The 19375-nt window shown below is 43.2% G+C and overlaps 1 protein-coding gene and 1 non-coding gene across 17 annotated transcripts in view; both read left to right on the top strand.

Annotated features, from left to right (window-relative positions):
- Nucleotides 1–6292: 6292 nt before the first annotated feature.
- MATR3 (matrin 3) overlaps nucleotides 6293–19375 on the top strand; it is a 39858-nt gene continuing 26775 nt past the window's right edge. For 3 of the 16 annotated variants that reach the window (XM_027546331.1, XM_027546330.1, XM_027546342.1), the window contains exons 1-4: nucleotides 6343–6412; nucleotides 7616–7654; nucleotides 9079–9164; nucleotides 9913–9993. Coding sequence is in view for 4 of the 16 variants with exons in the window: in XM_027546342.1 (XP_027402143.1) it covers nucleotides 9964–9993 (30 nt within the window). In the remaining 12 variants the exon portion in view is untranslated. Of the gene's footprint in view, nucleotides 6413–7615; nucleotides 7655–9078; nucleotides 9165–9912; nucleotides 9994–18454; nucleotides 18611–18755; nucleotides 18842–19375 lie in introns of those variants that run through there. The other 13 variants (XM_027546336.1, XM_027546347.1, XM_027546344.1 and 10 more) reach the window with 11 other exon arrangements.
- LOC113896719 lies at nucleotides 9646–9845 on the top strand. The gene has a single exon (XR_003512091.1). It is a non-coding gene; the product is annotated as a small nucleolar RNA SNORA74 (small nucleolar RNA).

Genomic DNA, 19375 nt, shown 5'->3' with positions numbered 1-19375 from the left:
CCTTATATATGCTCTCTTATTTAATCATCACAACAATCTAAAATGCAGAGATTACAATTTGCATTTTATAAGTGAGGAAACTGAAGTCCAGAAATCAAACCGCTAATATGTAAGTGGTGGAATCAGAATCAGATCCACATTTGACTGTCAAATTCATGTTCTCTCTACCCCAAGGGCTTGTATATAACACAGAGAAACCTGGGTCTTTGATTGTCTTGCATTCCTTATAATAAATTTGGTGTATTCTTTAACCCCACAAACATGCTGGGATCTGGCCTGTTTTCACAGGCCCATTTACTGCAGGTTAAACTTAGCATCAGAAAGGTGCTAATAACTCCCTGAAGGTTTTTCTGTGACCCAGACTGAACTCAATCTACCTGATGTCACCTGCCTCATTAGACTGTAATCTCCACAATGGTAAGGACCATGTCTGTCTTATTCAGCACTGTATTCTCCTAGTGCCTAGCACAGGACCTGCTACATGGTAGATATTCAATATTTGTTGAATGAATGAATAAATGCATGACAAAGACAGACAAAAGACTCCATAATGCAAGATAAGAGAAACTAAGATGAAGATTAAAAAGGCCAACCAACATTTATTTTAAAGACGAAGCAAGGAAGAGTAGAGATAGCCAGGAAGAGAATGAGAGACAGCAAGATAAGAAAACTCAGCACAAACAAGCAAGATAAAAATAGCCTCTTGCCACTGTCCTTTTAAAATTACTTTCTATATTTGAGTCTAAGTGACAAGTGAAATCTCCTCTGTAATTTCCCATGTGTTCAGCTTAATGAATTTCCGGCACATGGTTTCAGTATTGGAGGGCCAATTTGGACACTGTGGGGGTGGGGTTGGTGAGAAAATGAGGGGTATGGAAATAGACTAACTAATTGAGTCTAGAAACCAAATGAAGGGGGTGATTGGAAGCATGTGAGGAGGGAGCCAAGTCTTGGAACTTGCTCAAAATTAAGAAGGACTTGGAATTAGTCTTGCTCTAGCTGATGTCACCATGATATTTCCCTACATGCCATAGAGGGAGCCTCGAATCCCAGAATGCCTTGCAACTGTTCTTTGTACCACATTGCCTATTTTCTAAAGAGCTTTATCTGTTTATATACAGGATATTCTATTAAAGATTTAATTTCAGCCACTGGAAAGAATAAAGAGACTCTAGCTCTTTCAGGTCCATATACCTTCTATGCAGTAGGTACACTATAAATGTTAAACCAAAACAGTATGAGGGAGTCAAACTAGGGACTGAAAGTTGTTCAGTCTTGTCCTACTCTTTGCGACCCCATGGACGATACAGTTCATGGAATTCTCCAGGCCAGAATAGTAGAATGGGGAGTCTTTCCCTTCTCCAGGGGATCTTCCCAACCCAGGAATTGAACTGGAGTCTCCTTCATTGCAGGCAGATTCTTTACCAGCTGAGCTATCAGGGAAGCAAGCTAGGGAGGGGGAATATAAGAATGCACAGTCTACCCTTCTGCATCTGTTTGTGCTGCCAACTCTAATGCATTTTCTCTGTATACTGAGGAGGGAACTTGAAAGGCCATAGGGCCCAGAATAAAAAGTCCTTTCTAGACCTTAAAATTGGCAATGACCATGAGGTCCACTATTTTAATCAGAATTACAGATCTTTTAGGCCCCTGGTATGCTTTCTACTGTTGTCTTAACCCCTTGATTGAGATAGAATTCACATACCATACAACTTACTCATTTAAAATATACAATTCAATGGTTTCTATTATATTCACAGATATGTGCAACCATCACCACAATTTTAGGACATTTTCATCACCTCAAAAAGAAACCTCATAACTTTTAGCTATCCTACAGCCCTCCACCTTGATCTAAGCAACCCTCTGATTTTCTTTCTGTCTTTATAGATTTTCCTATCCTGGACTTTCATATGTATGGTATTAAGCAATATGTGATGAAAGTGAGTGAAAGTGTTAGCTGCTCAGTCGTGTCCGACTCTTTGTGACCCCATGGACTGTAGCCCACCAGGCTTCTCTGTCCATAGCATTCTCCAGGGAAGAATACTGGAATGGGTAGCCGTTCCCTCTTCCAGGGGATCTTTCCAACCCAGGGTTTGAACCCTGATCTCCTGCATTGCAGGCAGATTCTTTACCATTTCAGCTACCAGGGAAGCCCAGCAATTTGTGGTTTTGTAACCAAAAGTGAGATCTGCTTGCTGCTCAAAAGCCAATAAAGAGGCCAGGTTGGTGGAAACTTTGCTTTATTTGGGATGCTAGTAACCGGGGAGATGGGGAGCAGAGGGACACCTGTCCAGAGGCCAATTCCCCTCTACCTCCAACAATCAGGAGACAAGAGCTTTTTATAGTTGGAGGGAGGGGGCCACATGCAGAAAGAGTATAGTCAGCTCTGACAGTTATCTTGAAATTGGTCATTGGTGGTCTGACCAGCAACATCTTGTTTTAAGTACAGTTAATCTTCAGTTCTATGGTCTGCTGCTGTGCTGCTAAGTCGCTTCAGTCATTTCCAACTCTGTGCAACCCCAGAGACGGCAGCTCATGAGGCTCTGACATCCCTGGGACTCTCCAGGCAAGAACACTGGAGTGGGTTGCCATTTCCTTCTCCAATGCATGAAAGTGAAAAGTGAAAGGGAAGTCGCTCAGTCATGTCCAACTCTTCACGACCCCATGGACTGCAGCCTACCAGGCCCCTCTGTGCATGGGATTTTCCAGGCGAAGAGTGCTGGAGTGGGGTGCCATTGCCTTCTCTGGTTCTATGGTCAGGTTGTCACATTTCCTTGAGGCCAGTTTTCAGAGTTCTGACAGCTTATGTCATGGCTATAATCTGGTCATCATGTAGTTAACGTCTTCCACCTGGTGGGGGTTTCAGTATCTACAAGACAGCTCACAGGATATGGCCCAGAATGTTATCTATGCCCTTGAGAAGGAACTAAAGTCCTTAACTGTGCTAAGGACTAAACTATTATTTAATCTTGTTAGACTGCTTTCCTTTGTTTTTGAATTTCTCTAATTAAACTGGTTCTTTGGCTTAAGTTTTTCTGGGCTTCCCTGTTGGCTCAGTGATAAAGAACTGCCTGCCAATGCAGGAGATGCAGATTTGATCCCTAGGTTGGGAAGATCCCCTCGAGGAGGAAATGGCAACCCACTCCAGTATTCTTGCCTGAAGAATTCCATGGACAGAGGAGCCTGACAGGCTACAGTCCACAGGGTCACAAAAGAGTCAGACACGAGTTAGGGAGTAAACAACAACAAAAGTTTTTCCACAGACTAAAGGCAGGTGGAGGACATGGGGAGCAATGACCATAGGGTCCTACTCCATTTCAGCCTGGCTTCTTTAACATAATGGTTTCAAAGTAGGTTCATTTAGGTTGTATCATGTGAATTAGTACTTCATTTCTTGTTATGGCCAAAATATATTTCACTGTATAGATATACCACATTTTATTTATTCATTTGTCAGTTAAATGACATTTGTTTCAACTTTTTAACTCTAACAAATAATGGTACTATGAACATGTGTGTGCAAATTTTTGTGTAGATTTGCATTTTTACTTTCTTGGGTATATACCTAGGTGTGGAATGGTTAAGCCTTAAAGTAACTCTATGTTTAATACTATGAGGAACAGCCAGGCTGTTTTCCAAAGCGCCTGTACCATTTCACATTCCCATCAGCAGTGTATGAGGGTTCCAATTTCTCTATATCCTTGCCAATCCCCATATGCTTTTGGGAAATAAGGACTACTACAGGGCCCCACTCTAACTTGGGTAGCTATTATAGAGCAGCAGCAAGGGGTATAGGGATGCAGGAGGGATCCCTCTTCTACTCTAAGCCTTTATGATCAGCCAGAGGGAATACTGATATCTTAAGTACTCTCCTTGATTCCGCAGGCAAGGTTAGCTGCCCCCTGACATATGCCCAAGGATACTTATTTTACTTATCTTTCTTCCCCACTAGATTGTAAGCTTTAGGTAGGCTGGAATCTCCTCTCCTCTGACTTTATACACAGTACCTATTCAGGATCTTCAGTAGATGTTTAGTAAATGTTGATTGGCTGATTGACTAATTGAACAAGTGATTAAATATCTCTCTACTGGTGATTCTTGTCCAGAGAAGGGAGGAAAAGAGCAGTCTCAAGGGCAAAACACATCCAGTAAGGAAGCAAGACAGAGAGGATAAATGAAGGAGAAAGGGAAAGGAGCTTGGAAGCAAAACAAAAAAAAAGAAGCAGCTTGGAAACCTAGCGTCCTTTGGGGCCAGCTTTTCAATTATGAGATCAAACTCAGGGCTAATGGACCTATTCTAATCCTTTGCCTTTCATCTGGCTGCTTTTTTTTTTTTTTTTCTAAAATTTTCCCTTTTCTTTTTCATTATTATTCCTAACAATTTTGTCTTTACAAGAATAAGAAATAAACAAAAAGGTAAAAAAGTAGTTGCTACTATAAGTAAAAGACCACATAATACAACTCACCAAAATGAATTCATAATTTAAAAGGATGGAGATTAAGACTATAAAGGATTTTTTTAACTGGAAAATGAAGAAATCATAATCTAGGTTTTCCTCAAAAGGATACTGAATGGCCTATACCTTAAAAAGGTGACTCCATTTTCAATACCACATGAGAACATGGCCCATCTCTCAGCCTTATTAATGACTGACCTTCCCTCTAGACAAATCCTGCCTTCTTCTTGGACTCATCTGTGAATTCAGTTGACTCCAAGTCATTTGGTCCCTCTATCCACAAAGGCCCTGGTATCTCTCTATTCCCAATTACTTCCTGTCTCTGCTCTGAAACCACACATGCACACTTTCACACAAACTTCATCTTTCCTTTTCATGAATCCTCAGGGTAGCTGTGCCTTCTCCATTTTGTGTGTATGGAAAGGAAGAAAGCAAAATACATGAGATGCCAATGCAATACAGAGCTCCTTTAGGAGAGCTCTGCAGGACGATTACCCACCCAATCGGCCCAGTTTGGTGTAGCTCTCATAACCATCCTTTATGTTTGCTGTAGCTCTCATAACCATCCTTTATGAACACACTATGATAGCTGGATGTGGGCACTGATTAGGGCAGCAGTCTTCAGCCACATTCCTATTTAACTGCAAAGCACATCTCCTGCCTACCAGCCCAGCACTGATCATATGATGTTTTTAAATACTGTATTTATGTAAGCCTTTTTCCTACCATAGACTGTGTCCAACTCCATCCAAACTGGGGAGGGTTTGTGTTTGCCACTTCAGGGCTCTCTATCCTTAGAGCCTGAAATTTTTTCCTGGAATCAATGTAGGACTCTGGGCTTTCTCAGCAGAGGTCTGGGAGGATTGGGTTTATAGGAAGCACATTTTTTTCCCCATTATGAAATACCTGAGGAAATAGATAATAAGACATGCTGGCAGATGACAAGGACTTTGGCTACTCCCAAGGGTTCACCTGACAAAGGTGCCAGGTGCAACAGATGGGCCGAGCCAACCAGATGCTGGGGACTGGGGGCAGGGAGATGCCAGGAACAAAGTGGCTTTAGAATTTGGAAAATTATAGAATGGATTTAGGAAGTACTGCTACTGGACCTTGCCTTTCTTATCCTCAGCTTCACCAAAATGTTCAGTGGGAGAGAATCATAGTGACTTCAAGTAGTGAGGGGAGGATTAGTGTTCAAAAGAAATGCTGATAACCTGGTGGGCAACCCGTCCAGACCAAAGATGTGGCCTCTTTGGCTGACTGTGCCACGGTGGAAGGCAAGTTTGGCAGAGAAAGCCAGTACTCTTTAGCCGCTGCAGCTCAGTTAAAAATCCCACTGCAGGGCCCCAGGGATGTGGTCCCGCAGGTTAGGTTGTAGGAGCGACTAGCATAAACAATCCGGGCGAAAACCTCCTGGAGAGATCCCAAAAACCAAGGTGACCTGTGTGCGTGGGCGATCCGTTGGCTGAGTGACAGAAATGCTGAAGAAAGCCAGGAAGAGGATCTGCGTGGGAGGTGGAAAAAGCGTGGGCTGAGCTTGCAGCAACCAAAAGGCGCCACACACGTGTGCGAGGAACCCGCGGCGCTCGGTGTGGGCTGACAGGAAGCACCGCCCCACTAGGACACATCAAGTTTTCTCTTAAGCAGTTTCAAACCCAGCGCGCTTTCCACGTGTAAGTACAAATGAGATGGGTGTCAAATAACCATAGCGCTTGTTCGGATTTCTATCTTTTCTCTTCTTGGGTCTAGCTCCTGTGTAGAGCATGCCCACCTCTACCACAGCTCTCCCATTTTCCTAACGCTTTCCTGGGCGGGGTTTCTGGGCCCCGCCCACCGAGGGCCCGCCCAGTAGCCGCCCCGGGGCGGGGCTCCCCTCGGCTCCCGACTGCCCTTTTCCCCTGCGGTCTCTGCCCCGGCTGCTGTGTCTCTACCGAGCTCCGGACACGTGCAGGGTGAGTAAGGGCAAAGTGGGGAGAAGCCTTGGAGGTTTACCAGCTAGGGGCGAGAGACAGTGGTTTGGAGGCTTCTTCCGAGGCACGGGACGAAACTGGGGCTCGTTCCCTAGTGACCCCAGGTTTGGAGGGCATCTTGAAGAAATGCTGAGGGATCGTACGCCTAGAGTCACCCCCTGTTTTCTACCATCCCTGCTGTCCCTGGAGAGTTGCCGGGAGTCGGTCTCGGGGAGCCTTGGTCCCAGGCACCAGGGCCAGGGACTTGGGAAGGTTCGTGAGGAACACGTGGTCGGGTGGAGCTCCGTCAGTCCGTTCAACCCCAGCGCGGAAAGGGACAAGCTATTTTTAGATTCGTTTTTAGACCTGGACAATGAGCCCTCTATTCTCCTTTTCCTCTAATTGTTTGGAAACGTTTTGGAGTGAAATTAGAGGAAGGCTGGGGAAAAGTATTGTCTTAGATACTCTCACCTTATACAAACAAGGTAAATTGTAAGTGTGAATGGGTAGGAATGTTTATTAACATTTTTGCAAACATTTTGGTTATTGTTTTCAACCAGTAGTTGGGGTCGTTGGCAAGAATAGCAACCTAACTGTCGCTAGTTTCTTTAACATCCCTTACTGCATCCAGTTATTTTTTAAAATGCTGCTTTTATGGTTCAAGAGATCACATAATTGAGGCCCTTCTCAATCTGGTTTCAACCAGCCTTTCCAATTTTTAGTGCCCATTGCCTTCCAAGGGTAAGTTCCCCTTCTGCTCACCAGTATTCATCATCTCTTTGCTTAGAGTAAGTTCCTGATAATAGCAAATGTTTAGTGCCCAGTCTATAGCAGATACTATCTTATGCACTTAATTTATATTCCATTTAAACCTCCCGAACACCTGGTGTACAACACCCCCATTCTACAAATGAGACAGGTACAGAGGTTAAGTTATTTGCCCACTGTCACTTGGCTGTTAAGTGACAGCCAAGCTTCCTGATACTTGTTGATGAGACCATTAATTTGCTACTGTTGAACTGCTGTGGTATGCAAGTAAGAATGACAACAATAAAGCTAACCAAGGGAAAGCTGTTAGTTCTTGACTATTGTTTCTGTGGTTCAGGCCTCACTAAGTTAAGGGAGTTTTGAGGGTAGGGGTCTTGAACGCCTCACAAGTGTTCACTAACTGTTGGCTGTCTCTAACCTGGAGTGCTTTGATTGCAGAGCATCCAGCCGTGAACTTTCAAGCAGATGCAGCCCCAGGTAAGTGCAGCTCCATTAACCTACCTTTGGCCCCAGCTGTAGGCAGCTGCCTAGGTTTCCGTGTACCTAGGCAAGTGTTACACTGCTGGGAGAACAGCAGCTGATAGCTGGTTGGCATTCTGGGCCTGGTTCATGCCTACTCTGTTATTAACTATACCAGGATGCCAGCATAGTTGTTTTTCCATTGAGGTTAAATCTGCAAGCGTGTGCCTTTGCAGGGAGAAACCTAACGTGGAGAATGGTTCTGGTCTGACAGGTTTGACTAGAATGAAGTTCTTTGAATCATACCTTGGAAACAGAAGAAACAGAGGGATATATAAATAGAGAGAACAAGTTGAGGTGTTTTTTTGTTGTTGTTTTTTTTTTGAGTCTACCGAGTGCTCAAACGGGGCCATGGGATTTTTGCAGATTTCACTGAAATCAAAGTTCATAGCTCCCACTCCTCTACCAACACAGAGCTACTAAGGATAATCCCTTTGTAGAAAGATTTTATAACTCTAGTTACTTGTGAGAATGCCATACCTTACAAGGAATGTGGATGTGAATTTGCTTTAAAATGATGAGCATTCTTTATCTCATTAATAGAATATAAAAATAGCAATTAATTGAGGGGCTCCAAATACTAGGCCTAGCTACAGCAGTACTAATTTCTGCTTCAGGTTGACAGATTTCTACTTTTTGTTGGTATCTTCCCTTGTGGCTCAGCTGGTAAAGAATCCACCCGCAATGCGGGAGACCTGGGTTCAATCCCAGGGTTGCAAAGATCCCCTGGAGAAGGCAAAGGGTACCCACTCCAGTATTCTGGCCTGGAGAATTCCATGGACTGTATAGATCATGGGGTTGCAAAGAGTTGGACACGACCGAGTGACTTTCACTTTACTGATTTTCAGGAGTAAGCAGAGTTATTGCTTCTTTTGGAGCAGTAATTGAGTCCCCTTTGTAGTGATTTTGTTTTGGAATGCTAATTTTCTGAGAAGAGATGCTTCTCAGTTCTAGGCAAGAGTGATGCTGGAGATTATCCAATGGGGCAGACTTAGTTGTTGCTTTCAGTGAAAAGTAACATCTTAGTTTCTACAGAAGGACTTGAGGATGTTGGGAGGCAGAGGTGTTATTTGTCAAAGCTAGTTTTGTTCTATCAATTGGCTTTCCCTTAAAAGAATTCTCTTAGCTAAACGTTGGGTGCTTTGTGTGAATACCTCAGATGTTCATTGTGAATAGCCTTTTACATATGGGTCCATAATACAAGTGATAATCTAGAGAGTTTTAGTGGTAACAGGCAAGAAAAAAAGGCAAGTAATGGGAAATAATTGCTGAGGATATAAAAATTTGGTAAATCATAAATGGCAGACAGCATTGTTTCCATCTCTACCGAAAAGCAGCCTCAGAAGCTAGGATGTTGAACACTGAAATCTTTTTCTTTTTAGGATGACTCAAAAGTAGGGCATCCTTGGCCCTCCTGAAGAGATGAAATTAGCGGCACGTGGACCATCTATCTGTATGGCGTTATCAGGTAAATGTCCTTACTCATTCTGATGCTGACCATGTGCCAGGCCTGTTAGTTGGAGCCCATCAGAAAACAACTGGAAGGCAGAAACAATTGTATTTGTGCCTAACAAATTCAGCCTCTGGGCAGAAAAAGGCTGAATAGGATTTTGGTGGTTATGGTCTGAAGGTTTTTGAGATAATCTGAATCATTACATCTGAGAAAACTGAGGGGAGATTGTAAATTTCATGACGGAAAGTATAGTGTATCTTACCTTGTTCACAGATCCCAATCCCTAGATCCCAAGCACAGTGCCCAGCACATGGCAAGAACTCTCAGTGTTGGATAAAATGACTGACGGCATGGGAAAGGGTTTCCTGTTTCCTGTTTGTTTCAAGGTTTTGACAGCAGGGTCTGCAATCAGTGCTTCCAGGCCTCTGTTTTGCAGTCAATGTTCAATTCATGGGGATACCTTCTGAAATAAGTAAGAAAACTGTTTCAGGAATCATCCAGCAGTTGTCAGCTATCCAGGCTAGCGTGATGCCTCAGATGGTGTTACACTGTTGGAAGAGCAAGCACTGCCTTTATTGAGGTCTGACTTCAGCACTGTTTTGGTGTTGTGGCTGAGTACCTCTGGGCAGTGTTTTGCACCTCTGAGAGTGGAGTAACTCCTCCTGTGGAGTTGGTCCTAGTCTGGGTGCAAACAGTTTTTTTCTATTAGAAAAAGACCCTGCCTTATGGACAGCCTGTCATTTGTTTCCTCTTTGAATCCTAGATGCCTTTGCCTGAGTGAGAAACCTTCCTCCATTGGGACCCCAGAGGTCTGATGGCCCTTTGTGACATCCAAATAAGTAATGTATGTAGTCCTTTTGTCCTGAAGGTCCAGGAACATCTTTTGTTCTAATACTTGGTCTTTGAATCTGGTTCCTGACAGTGAGCTCCTAAATCCCTTAGAACTTCCTGGGTGATAGTAAAGTCTTTGTTCTAATGGGACTGGAATTTTTACACACACTCATATGATACACATTCATTCTCCAGAGAGGGGAGAGGGGTTGGAAATGATCATGATGAAGCCTCCATAAAAATTCCATTAGTATAGGGTTCAGAGAACTTTCAGGTTAGCTAACAACACATTGAAGTGCTGGGAGAGTGATGCCCCTTCCTACATACCTTCTCTTATGCATCTCTTCTATCCGGATGTTCATTTGTACCCTTTATCATATCCTTTTGCAGTAAACCAGTAAACAGTAAACTGTTTTCCTGAGCTCTTTTGAGCCCATCTAGCAAAAATGAGTCAAACCCAAGGAGAAGGTTGTGGCAATCTCTGACTTACAGCCTTTCTGTCAGAAGCACAGGTTAACAACCTGGACTTGGGTTTGGCATCTGAAGTGGAGGAGGGGCAGTCTTGTGGGACTGTGCCCTTAGCCTCTGAGATCTGAAGTTATTTCTAGGTGTAGATGGTGTCTTAATTGAGTTACATTGCAGGACACCCAACTGCTGACAAGACCCACACATCTGGTGTCAAAAATACTGAGAGTATGGCCAGAGTTTGAGACTGAAGGAAAAACAGGATGAAGCACGAGGTTTTCTTAAAAGGTAGAAATACTTAACATTCAAAAAAACTGTGGTGAGAACTAGAATTTTAGAGGAGAATGCTTAAAGTCTAAGACTTGAGAATTCCCTGGCAGTCCAGTGGTTAGGACTCTGTGCTTCTACTGCTGGGGGCTTGGCTTTGATCCCTGCTCAGGGAATTAAGGTGCAGAACAGCTAAAAATAAGTAAACCCAAGACTTAAACTAAGTCTTCATATTCTAGAGCTCTGCTGCATAGTACATGTGGATTTAAAATTGACAAAATCCATTTCTGCATCTCAGTACTTAGTGACTGCCTATTGGAGAGCTCAGAAGACATTTCCACCAATACAGAAAGTTATATTATATGCTGCTGTTCTAGAGCAGGGGCTGGCAAACTTCATGTAAAGAGGCTGATAATATTTTAGGTTTGTGTACCATATAAACTTTTTATCTGTTGCAGCTACTCAACTCTGCAGTTGCAGTATACAAGCAGCCATAGATAATATGTCAACAAATGAGCACTACTGTGCTCCAATACAACTTAATTTAGGAACACTGAAATAAAAATTTCATAAACTTTTCAGTGAAGGAAAATAATTTCCTTCAACCCTTCTAAGCTTGAGGGCCTTTCAAAAACAGATGGCAGGCCAGAATTACCAACCCCTGTCTTGGGGAATGAAATTCAGGCCTTGGGAGTTTACAGCTCATTAGCAACAGATTTAGGGCCAGTACCAACATGTGTCCGTGAAAAATTAGATGTTATCAATACCTTTGCCTTAAACAAGCTTTTACCATATAGTATTAAACTCTTCAGCTTTTAGAGTACTGGGGTGACTTTAGTAAATTATCCAGTAATAGGGTAGTCCTTATTTCTTATGTTTGGGGTTTGTTGTATGTGCTTTTTTGAATGAGTTACTTATAAATGGTTCTTTTTTTTAAATGTACACCTAAGGAAGAGTTCCTAAGAAAGAACAGCAGTGTTTGGTTTCCAGCAGAACCTGATCACAAACCCATCCTAGTAGTGAAGTAGAAATGGTCCCTAAGGAAAGAGGAAATTTTTATATGTCAACAGTAGCCAGAAGAAAGATAAATATCATATTCTAATGCATATATATGGAATCTAGAAAAATGGTACTGAAGAACTTATTTACAGGGCAGCAGTGGAGAAACAGACATAGAGAACAGACTTATGGACACAGGGAGAGGGGAGGAGAGGGTGAGAAGTATGGAAAGAGTAACAGGGAAACTTACATTACCATATTTAAGATAGCCAATGGGAATTTGCTGTATGGCTCAGGAAACTCAAACTGGGTTCTGTATCAACCTAGAGGAGTGGGATGGGGAGGGAGATGGGAGGGAGGCTCAAGAGGGAGGAGATATATGTATACCTATGACTGATTCATGTTGAAGTTTGAAAGAAAACATTCTTTCAAAACAAAGTTCTGTAAAGCAATTATCCTTCAGTTAAAACCTAGCTTTGAATTAAAAAAATAATATCATAAAAACAAACCAAAAAAGAATAGCCAGGAAAAAAAAATCCAGGTTTTAAAATCTGGAATCTCAAGTTATTAGAATATAGATGGCTTTCCTGGGCATGGTAAAGCTACCCAGGTGCAGGGAGAGGCCCCTGTGTTGCTACTTGAAAAAGGAAAATTCATTTGGTGTTTATGCCTGTATTCAGTACCCCCAGAGGTTTCAGTGGCTTAATCATGCACATTAAAATAATTTAATGGGATTTCCTACTTGATAAGTGAAGTTAATTAGTCACCTACTACTCCCTGTTGGCTTGAGTTTTTTTTTTTTCCTGGTAAGTCTAAGATGAAGTAACACATTTCAGCTTTAAATCCATGCCTTCTCTTTCTCCATCACCCTTTTCCCATGCTGCAATGAAAACTGAAATTGAACTGGCAGATATTGGCCTGTAAATATCCAAGCTGCCACCTCCTGCCATAGCTAGCAATTAGTAAACACAAGTGCCCCTTGAGCTGCTCAAGTTCAGGACCTATACCATATTAAGAAAGGAAAATTAAAGCAGTATGAGTAGAGGGCCCCAAATATTGAGTCTGTCACCTGTCAATGATTTATTTCCTTTCATTCAAGGTTGGAAAAAACTATCAGTGAGCTTTTGCAATGAAAGTTTGAATTACATTTCAAATTTTAATCAGGAAAACAAAACCCCAGAGAAATAAATTCTGCAGGCCCCAAAGAGACACAAAAAGGTGGCATAGGGCCTAGGAATTCACACTAAGGAAGACAACCTGGTTAGAGCAACTAATTAAGAACCTAAAAGAGTGACAATGGCTCCTCTGAATCTTTTTGCTTAATTAGGGCTTTATGAACAGCTCCAGTTAATAGACCTGTCAATATTCTCTTGGAAAACAATTTCACTGAATTAACAATTCAACTCTAATATTTACAATGTCTGTTTAGCAACACCTTGCTCTTTACAGTTATTTAGGAACACTTAATGAGCCCACTTGCTAGGTCATAGATTTGTCAATTTAGGATCCTAAGGCCTGGTTCAAAGGAGCCCCTGTTACTTTGGCTCTTCCTATTCTCCATTACAAGCCCTTTTGGGTGTAAGAACATTTTATACTGCTTTTTAAGGGTAACTTGACTACCTGGGAAGAGGTGATAAAATGGACCTTGAAATTTATTTCATTTTAGAATAGTTGTAGATTTACAGAAAAGCTATAAAGATAGTACAAAGAAATCCCATGTACCCTGCACCTAGTTTCTCCTGTTAGTAACATATTAGTATAGTACATTTGTTATTAATTGACTAAAGTTCATGCTTTATTCATATTTCCTTATTTTTCACCTAATGTCCTTTATCTGTTCCAGCATCCCATTGAGGATATTATATTTAGTCATCATGTCTCTTTAGGCTTCTCTTGGCTGTGACAGCTTCTTAGACTTCCTTGATCTTCTGACCATTTTTTTATTGTTTTTTTTTAATACTGAGTTGTTTGAGCTGTTTGTATGTTTTACAAACTAAGCTCTTGTCCATAGCATCATTTGCAAATATCTTCTTCCATTCTGTAGGTTGTTTTTAATACTCAAAATGCCTTAGTTATGGCCTTTATTCTCTTTCATTTAGAATAGTGGTCGAGCCTGTTGTCTTTTATAGTAGATGCTGTAGTCCCCAAATGACTGATTATTTTTACCTTATGAGCTCACAGTAGAGGATGGAATTTTGTATCAGCTGGTGGGAGAAGGGAGGAGCCAAGCCCAGGCCCTAGTGTAGGCCCAACTTCAATGAGTTGAAGAAAAGTAGACAAATCCCCAAGGTACACAGCCTGTGAATTAGATAGAACCTGGACTTCATCAGAATGGCAGATGGTAGAACTCTAGATGAGAACTCCAGGAGCTAATGGTTACGATATACTGGCCACTCCAGGAGAGTTTTCTGTGCTGCCCCTATTCCAATGGCACTATAATTTCTTGCCCCTGTATAGTAGAGCCCAATCATGATCTGTTCATCCAGGGAACTCTTCATATTTAGTTTCTTGGGGCCCTAACCTCCCTTTTACTTGTACATATAATATATCCAGGGCTGAGGAAGTGATAATAACCTATGCTATTTGCTCATCTTGTCAGAAGACTAGTTATTTAACTCATACCCTTTTTATGGTTTTACAGCTTTTATTAACTGAACGCTATGCTAGCCATTGGTGATATGTGATGAACACAACACGGTCATGTTTACCACCTTCAGATTTCTTTCTGACCACGTTGGTTTCTTTCAGTCCTTTTGTATCTAGGTCTCTGTATATGCTGTTTCCCTTTCTGATTCCATCTTCCATTTCCACTTTGTATACTTTTATATCTCAGCTCAGATAGCACCTTCCCTGACTGAGCACCCATTTTATGTGTCATTGTGCTGTATTCAACCACAGAGCTAGATAGCCAGGTGCCATGTTAACAGTCCTTTGAAAAGGTATTATTCACCAGTTTTTAAATGTTTATCTTACTCACATATAGCCAAGCAGCCTCAATTATACCAATAGCTGACTAAAGAGCTTCAACTGGTAAATATTATTATCAGTGTGTCATTATGTACCCAATATAGAGTAAGGTCGTAAGTGTATCCTACTTTTTAATACCCTGGTAAGTAAGGATAACAAGAATGCTGGTTTTGTTAAATTTTGAAACAAATCATGGAAACAAATATGTCAGTTTCCAAATCATTTGCTAGTGGACTCTATAAAGATATAACATGTATGTGTGTTAGTCGCTCAGTTGTGTCCGACCTTGGAACCCCACAGACTGAAGCCTACCAGGCTTCGCTGTCCATGGGATTCTCCAGGGAAGAATACTGGAGTGGATTGCTGTTCCCTTCTCCAGAGGATCTTTCCGACCCAAGGATCAAACCCGCATCTCCTGCACTGCAGGCAGACTCTTTACCATTTGAGCTACAGGGAAGTCCTGAAGATGTAACAGTGCCTAACTATTTGAAATCCTTAAAACACACATGGTTGATGGTGGTTGCCTTTAAGGGAATAGCAGTTGGGGAAAACTTCTGCGTGTGCTTTGAATTTTATTATATGTATTCCTTATTCAAAAACTCCCCCCAATTTTTAAATTTATTTTTGGCTGTGTTGCATGGCTTGCGGTATCTGCCTGACCAGGGATCAAACCCAGGACCCCTGCAGTGGAAGCATGGAATTCGCTAACTACTGGACCACCAGGAAATTCCCCAAAATTTTAAGCCCATTTCCCTTCCCTTTCAACTGCTAAAAGAGCTGCTGGTTAACAATTTTCTGTTTTTTAAATAGCCTAAAGGTTTGAAATGACCTGCTGCTGCTTAGTTGCTTCAGTCATGTCCAACTCTGTGCAGCCCTAGGGACTGTAGCCCACCAGGCTCCTCTGTCCATGGAATTCTCCAGGCAAGAGTACTGGAGTGGGTTGCCCCATTACCTTCTCCAGGGGATCTTCTCAACCCAGGGATTGAACCCTCGTCACCTGCATTGCAATCAGATTCTTCACCACTGAGCCACCAGGGAAGCCCCTCCAGGGCATTTTATCTATTTAAAAAGTAGATGGTGAACTGCCAGGAGACCACAGCCTTGCTGAAGGCAGTCCAATATAATGCTCAAACAGGCAAGCTTCTTAATCTCTTATGTAAAATAAAAGTAAAGGTACTTTACTCTTAAAATTATATTATCAGCTGCTTAGTGATTGTGTGGTGTGAAAATATATGTCCTCAACCAATATGACTCCTCTGCTCAAAACTTTAGAAAGATTAGCTTTATGGAGATTGTATCCTGGTGTTTAAAGTTTTATTCCAAACTTGTCACTTAGACCTTTCAAAGTCTCAGCAGAAATTCTTGCTTTGTAGCCTCTGTCATCACTGGTATACCACGCCCACTCCTAAGAAACCCAAATGTGAATAGAACTCTTGATCCATCTCTTCTCATAGCCAGGCCCATCTTGAGGCCAGCCTCCTTGTCCAGTCTTCATCAGACTGGGATTCTCAAAAGCTGATAATCTGTCTTATCCATCATTGTATGTGTGCATGCGTGCTAAGCTGCTTCAGTCATGTCTGACTCTTTGCAACCCTGTGGACTGTAGCCTGCTGGGCTCCTCTGTCCATGGGATTCTCCAGGCAAGGATACTGGAATGGGCTGCCATGCCCTTCTCCAGGGAATTTTCCCGACCCAGGGATCGAACCACCCATCATGAAATAGACATTTGACGACTGAAATCTTGTATTACCTTTGGTTTCCAGTGTGTCTTTTTGCTGTTGACCTACTAAGCAGATCCTCAATAAATAATTACTCAACTGAAAAAGTTTGCCTTTCCTTTGAACAATCACCAAATTGCATTAATAGTCTGTACAAAAGCATGGTATGTATATATCTGAAATAAGCATGCATTCATACTTCTGAATCCAGAAAAGCAGAGCTGCTTTCATCTAAGATCTGGGGAGAACATAAAGTGAAGTCTTAGCCAAAATCAGTTGGAATCAAAGACTCATAGAGTAGACGTGAAGGAGGACCCAATATTCACTGAACAAATTTCATTCCAAAGTTAACAATGTAGTAGCCTTAGGGATGCCCCAGTTCTTGATGTATTCTACCAAATGCCTTCTCAAAGCCTGTAGAAAATCATGCAACATAATGGAGATGTGGGAGTACAGTTCCACTCTTCACAATGGCTATTTAAAATTTTTCCTTTGTGTAACTCTAGCCCTTTCCATAGATGGCTTAGTCACAGAAAACTTAAGTCACCTGACTAATTCCTAATGAAAATTCAGCACCATCCTCTCCATACCTATTACAAGAAAGAGATGTCTCCTCCAGAACTCATCCTTTGAGTAATGTCCAATATGAATCTTTCCTTCTGTTGCTGCCTTTCCCAACCAATCCTTTCCTAATTTAACTCTTCTGCAAACATTTTAATGGCCCAAAATTCTCCTGTAGTAAATCAAATCTTCCCCAACCCTGATTTCTTTTCATAGCCAGTTATTCCACATTTGGTAGTTTGTTTTACACTTTTCACATACTAAGCACCTCCCATCTGACATCCTCTCCCACTGAACTGGAAGTCCCTGTTGCCAAAGCTTTTGTAGATGTTTTTAGTCCTAGGCTTGACCTCTTGGTAGCATTAGGCCCTGTTGATCGTTGAGTCCTTTGAGTACATTGGCTGTCAAGGCAGTACAATTTCTGTGGCTTCCCCTCTACTTTTTTCCCTCATCAACATGGTCTCTTGCCATTTAACTACCAGATTAGTTTCTCAAGGCTTGGTCCTAAGGTTTCTCTTTTTACCATAGGTTTACCTAAGGTTTCTCTCTTAATCTCCAGTTCATCTAACTCTCCTTCATTTATATTAACTTGAATTTGCCACTAACCCACACCCTTTTCTCCTGAGATCAAGGTCAAATATAACTCCTTTGAAGCTGATGCCAAACTGAAGCCTTACTGCCCCCACCTCCCATTCTCAATAGCACTGCTGACAGTTGTCATTCTTACATTGTACTTCTCCATCTTCCATATCCAAGCAAGTCTTGCTCTTTGTCCTAAATGATTTCAAAAATTTTATACAGGTTTGCTGTTCATTTTTGCCCTGTCCAGTATCTTCACAGTGGACCCAGAATGGTTCAGCATACTCAAGATTTAAAATTTTTGAGGGCTATTAATCTGACTTGTATTCACTAACTTACCTCAGACGTCAGATGCCTGCCTGTCCCTCTGCATTTAAACTTCAAACCCCAGGGAAGTGGCCCTTTTCTCCATCCTTATCTATACAATTTCTCAGGATTTTCACATGTGCTATATTTCTTTGCTCATGGGGTACTTGAAGAGTGTTCTACATTCAAATTCACCAAATGGCGGCGGCGGTCTTTTCAGTGGAATGGGTTTTCGCTATCTTCCTCAATGACCCGCATAAAATTTCTGAAATTAAAACCACTCAAAATAGTATCTATCTCCACTTCTGCCCCGAACTGCCACTTCTCCGCAGTTTATCAGAAAATACCAGAGAGGGTCGAAGCCAGGGAATCCTGCGACGCACTTCTAACGCATACCTTATTTAAATTTTGCACCAAGCAGTATGGAAGAGTCAGGGGGAAAAAATCCTTTGTGGGGAGTGGGACTCGAACTCTATAAGCTATGGCGCTCCATTTCCCGCCCATAGGCGAGCTACAAGATCAGAGAACAACGATCGCAGCTGAGGGCGCGAGCGGCGTGCGCGCGCTGGGCCGGGGGAGGGGCCTGGCGCGCGCAGAAATAGGACCCGAGGTGGGTTGGGGCGAGTTCTCGCGAGAGTGGGTTGGTTCTTGGGCTGCTGCCTCTGCTGCCACCTCTTACCAGCGCCGTTGCTGCGGGGGATTGTGGGAGCCACCGCGTCCCGCTCGCTTGGAGAGGTACCTCTCGTTTTCCCTCTCCCTTTCTTCAAGGTAGGCGTGAAGCGGGTAAGAATCGGGGTGGGGTGGCCGGGGGCTCTCGGCGTCCGCCGGGAGGAGGCAGCGACAGCAACAGGGGCCGCGGGGAGCCGGCGGCGCGCCTTTCTTGCTCGCTCCCGTTCGCCTGCTCTGCCTCCCTCCGCGCTGCGTATGTGAGCCGCCTGATCGGCGGCCGCCATGTTAGGAGCTCAGTGGCGGCGCAACCAGCCTTCTCGGGTGGCGGAGGTGAGCGGTCCCGTAGGGAGACACGCGGCCAGCCAAGGGCCCAGAGTGCGGAGGCAGAGTCGGGGCTCGCCGAGGGCAGCTGATCGGCCGAGCTTCCTGCGTTCCGGGCTGTCTGTGGGCGGGGGCGGGACGACGAGCCCGTTACACGCGGGCTGCTGCTCTGAGGGAAAGGGAGGAGCGCTCGAGGCCTGAGGGACCGACTAACCATGAGGGGGTTGGCCTGCCGTTTGGGGAGGATAGTTAAGCTAAAACCAGCCCCAGATATATTTGCCTTCCCCCCCCCCCCTTTTGCGCCTGAAAACGTTCCCCAAAATGGAGGATTCCGTAGACTCCGAAAAGCTTAGCCGTTTGAGCAGCGTTTCTTGGTGTCGCGGCCTTCGCTGCTTTCCTCGCCCATCGCTTCATAGCGCCCCCTAATACTCCCCTGTCCCCCGCCCACACACAGGCGCGCGCGGTTTTAGCCGGGCCTCAGAAACAATTCCCCCCTCCCCCCGCCATCGCGTAAAAATGGCCGAAAAATTAAACGTTAACGCT

The sequence above is a fragment of the Bos indicus x Bos taurus genome, chromosome 7 (genome assembly GCF_003369695.1).
Source record: "Bos indicus x Bos taurus breed Angus x Brahman F1 hybrid chromosome 7, Bos_hybrid_MaternalHap_v2.0, whole genome shotgun sequence".
In the NCBI taxonomy this organism is placed as follows: domain Eukaryota; kingdom Metazoa; phylum Chordata; class Mammalia; order Artiodactyla; family Bovidae; genus Bos; species Bos indicus x Bos taurus.
The sequence above is the reverse complement of the archived record's forward strand: the minus strand, read 5'-3'. Positions and strand labels throughout refer to the sequence as shown.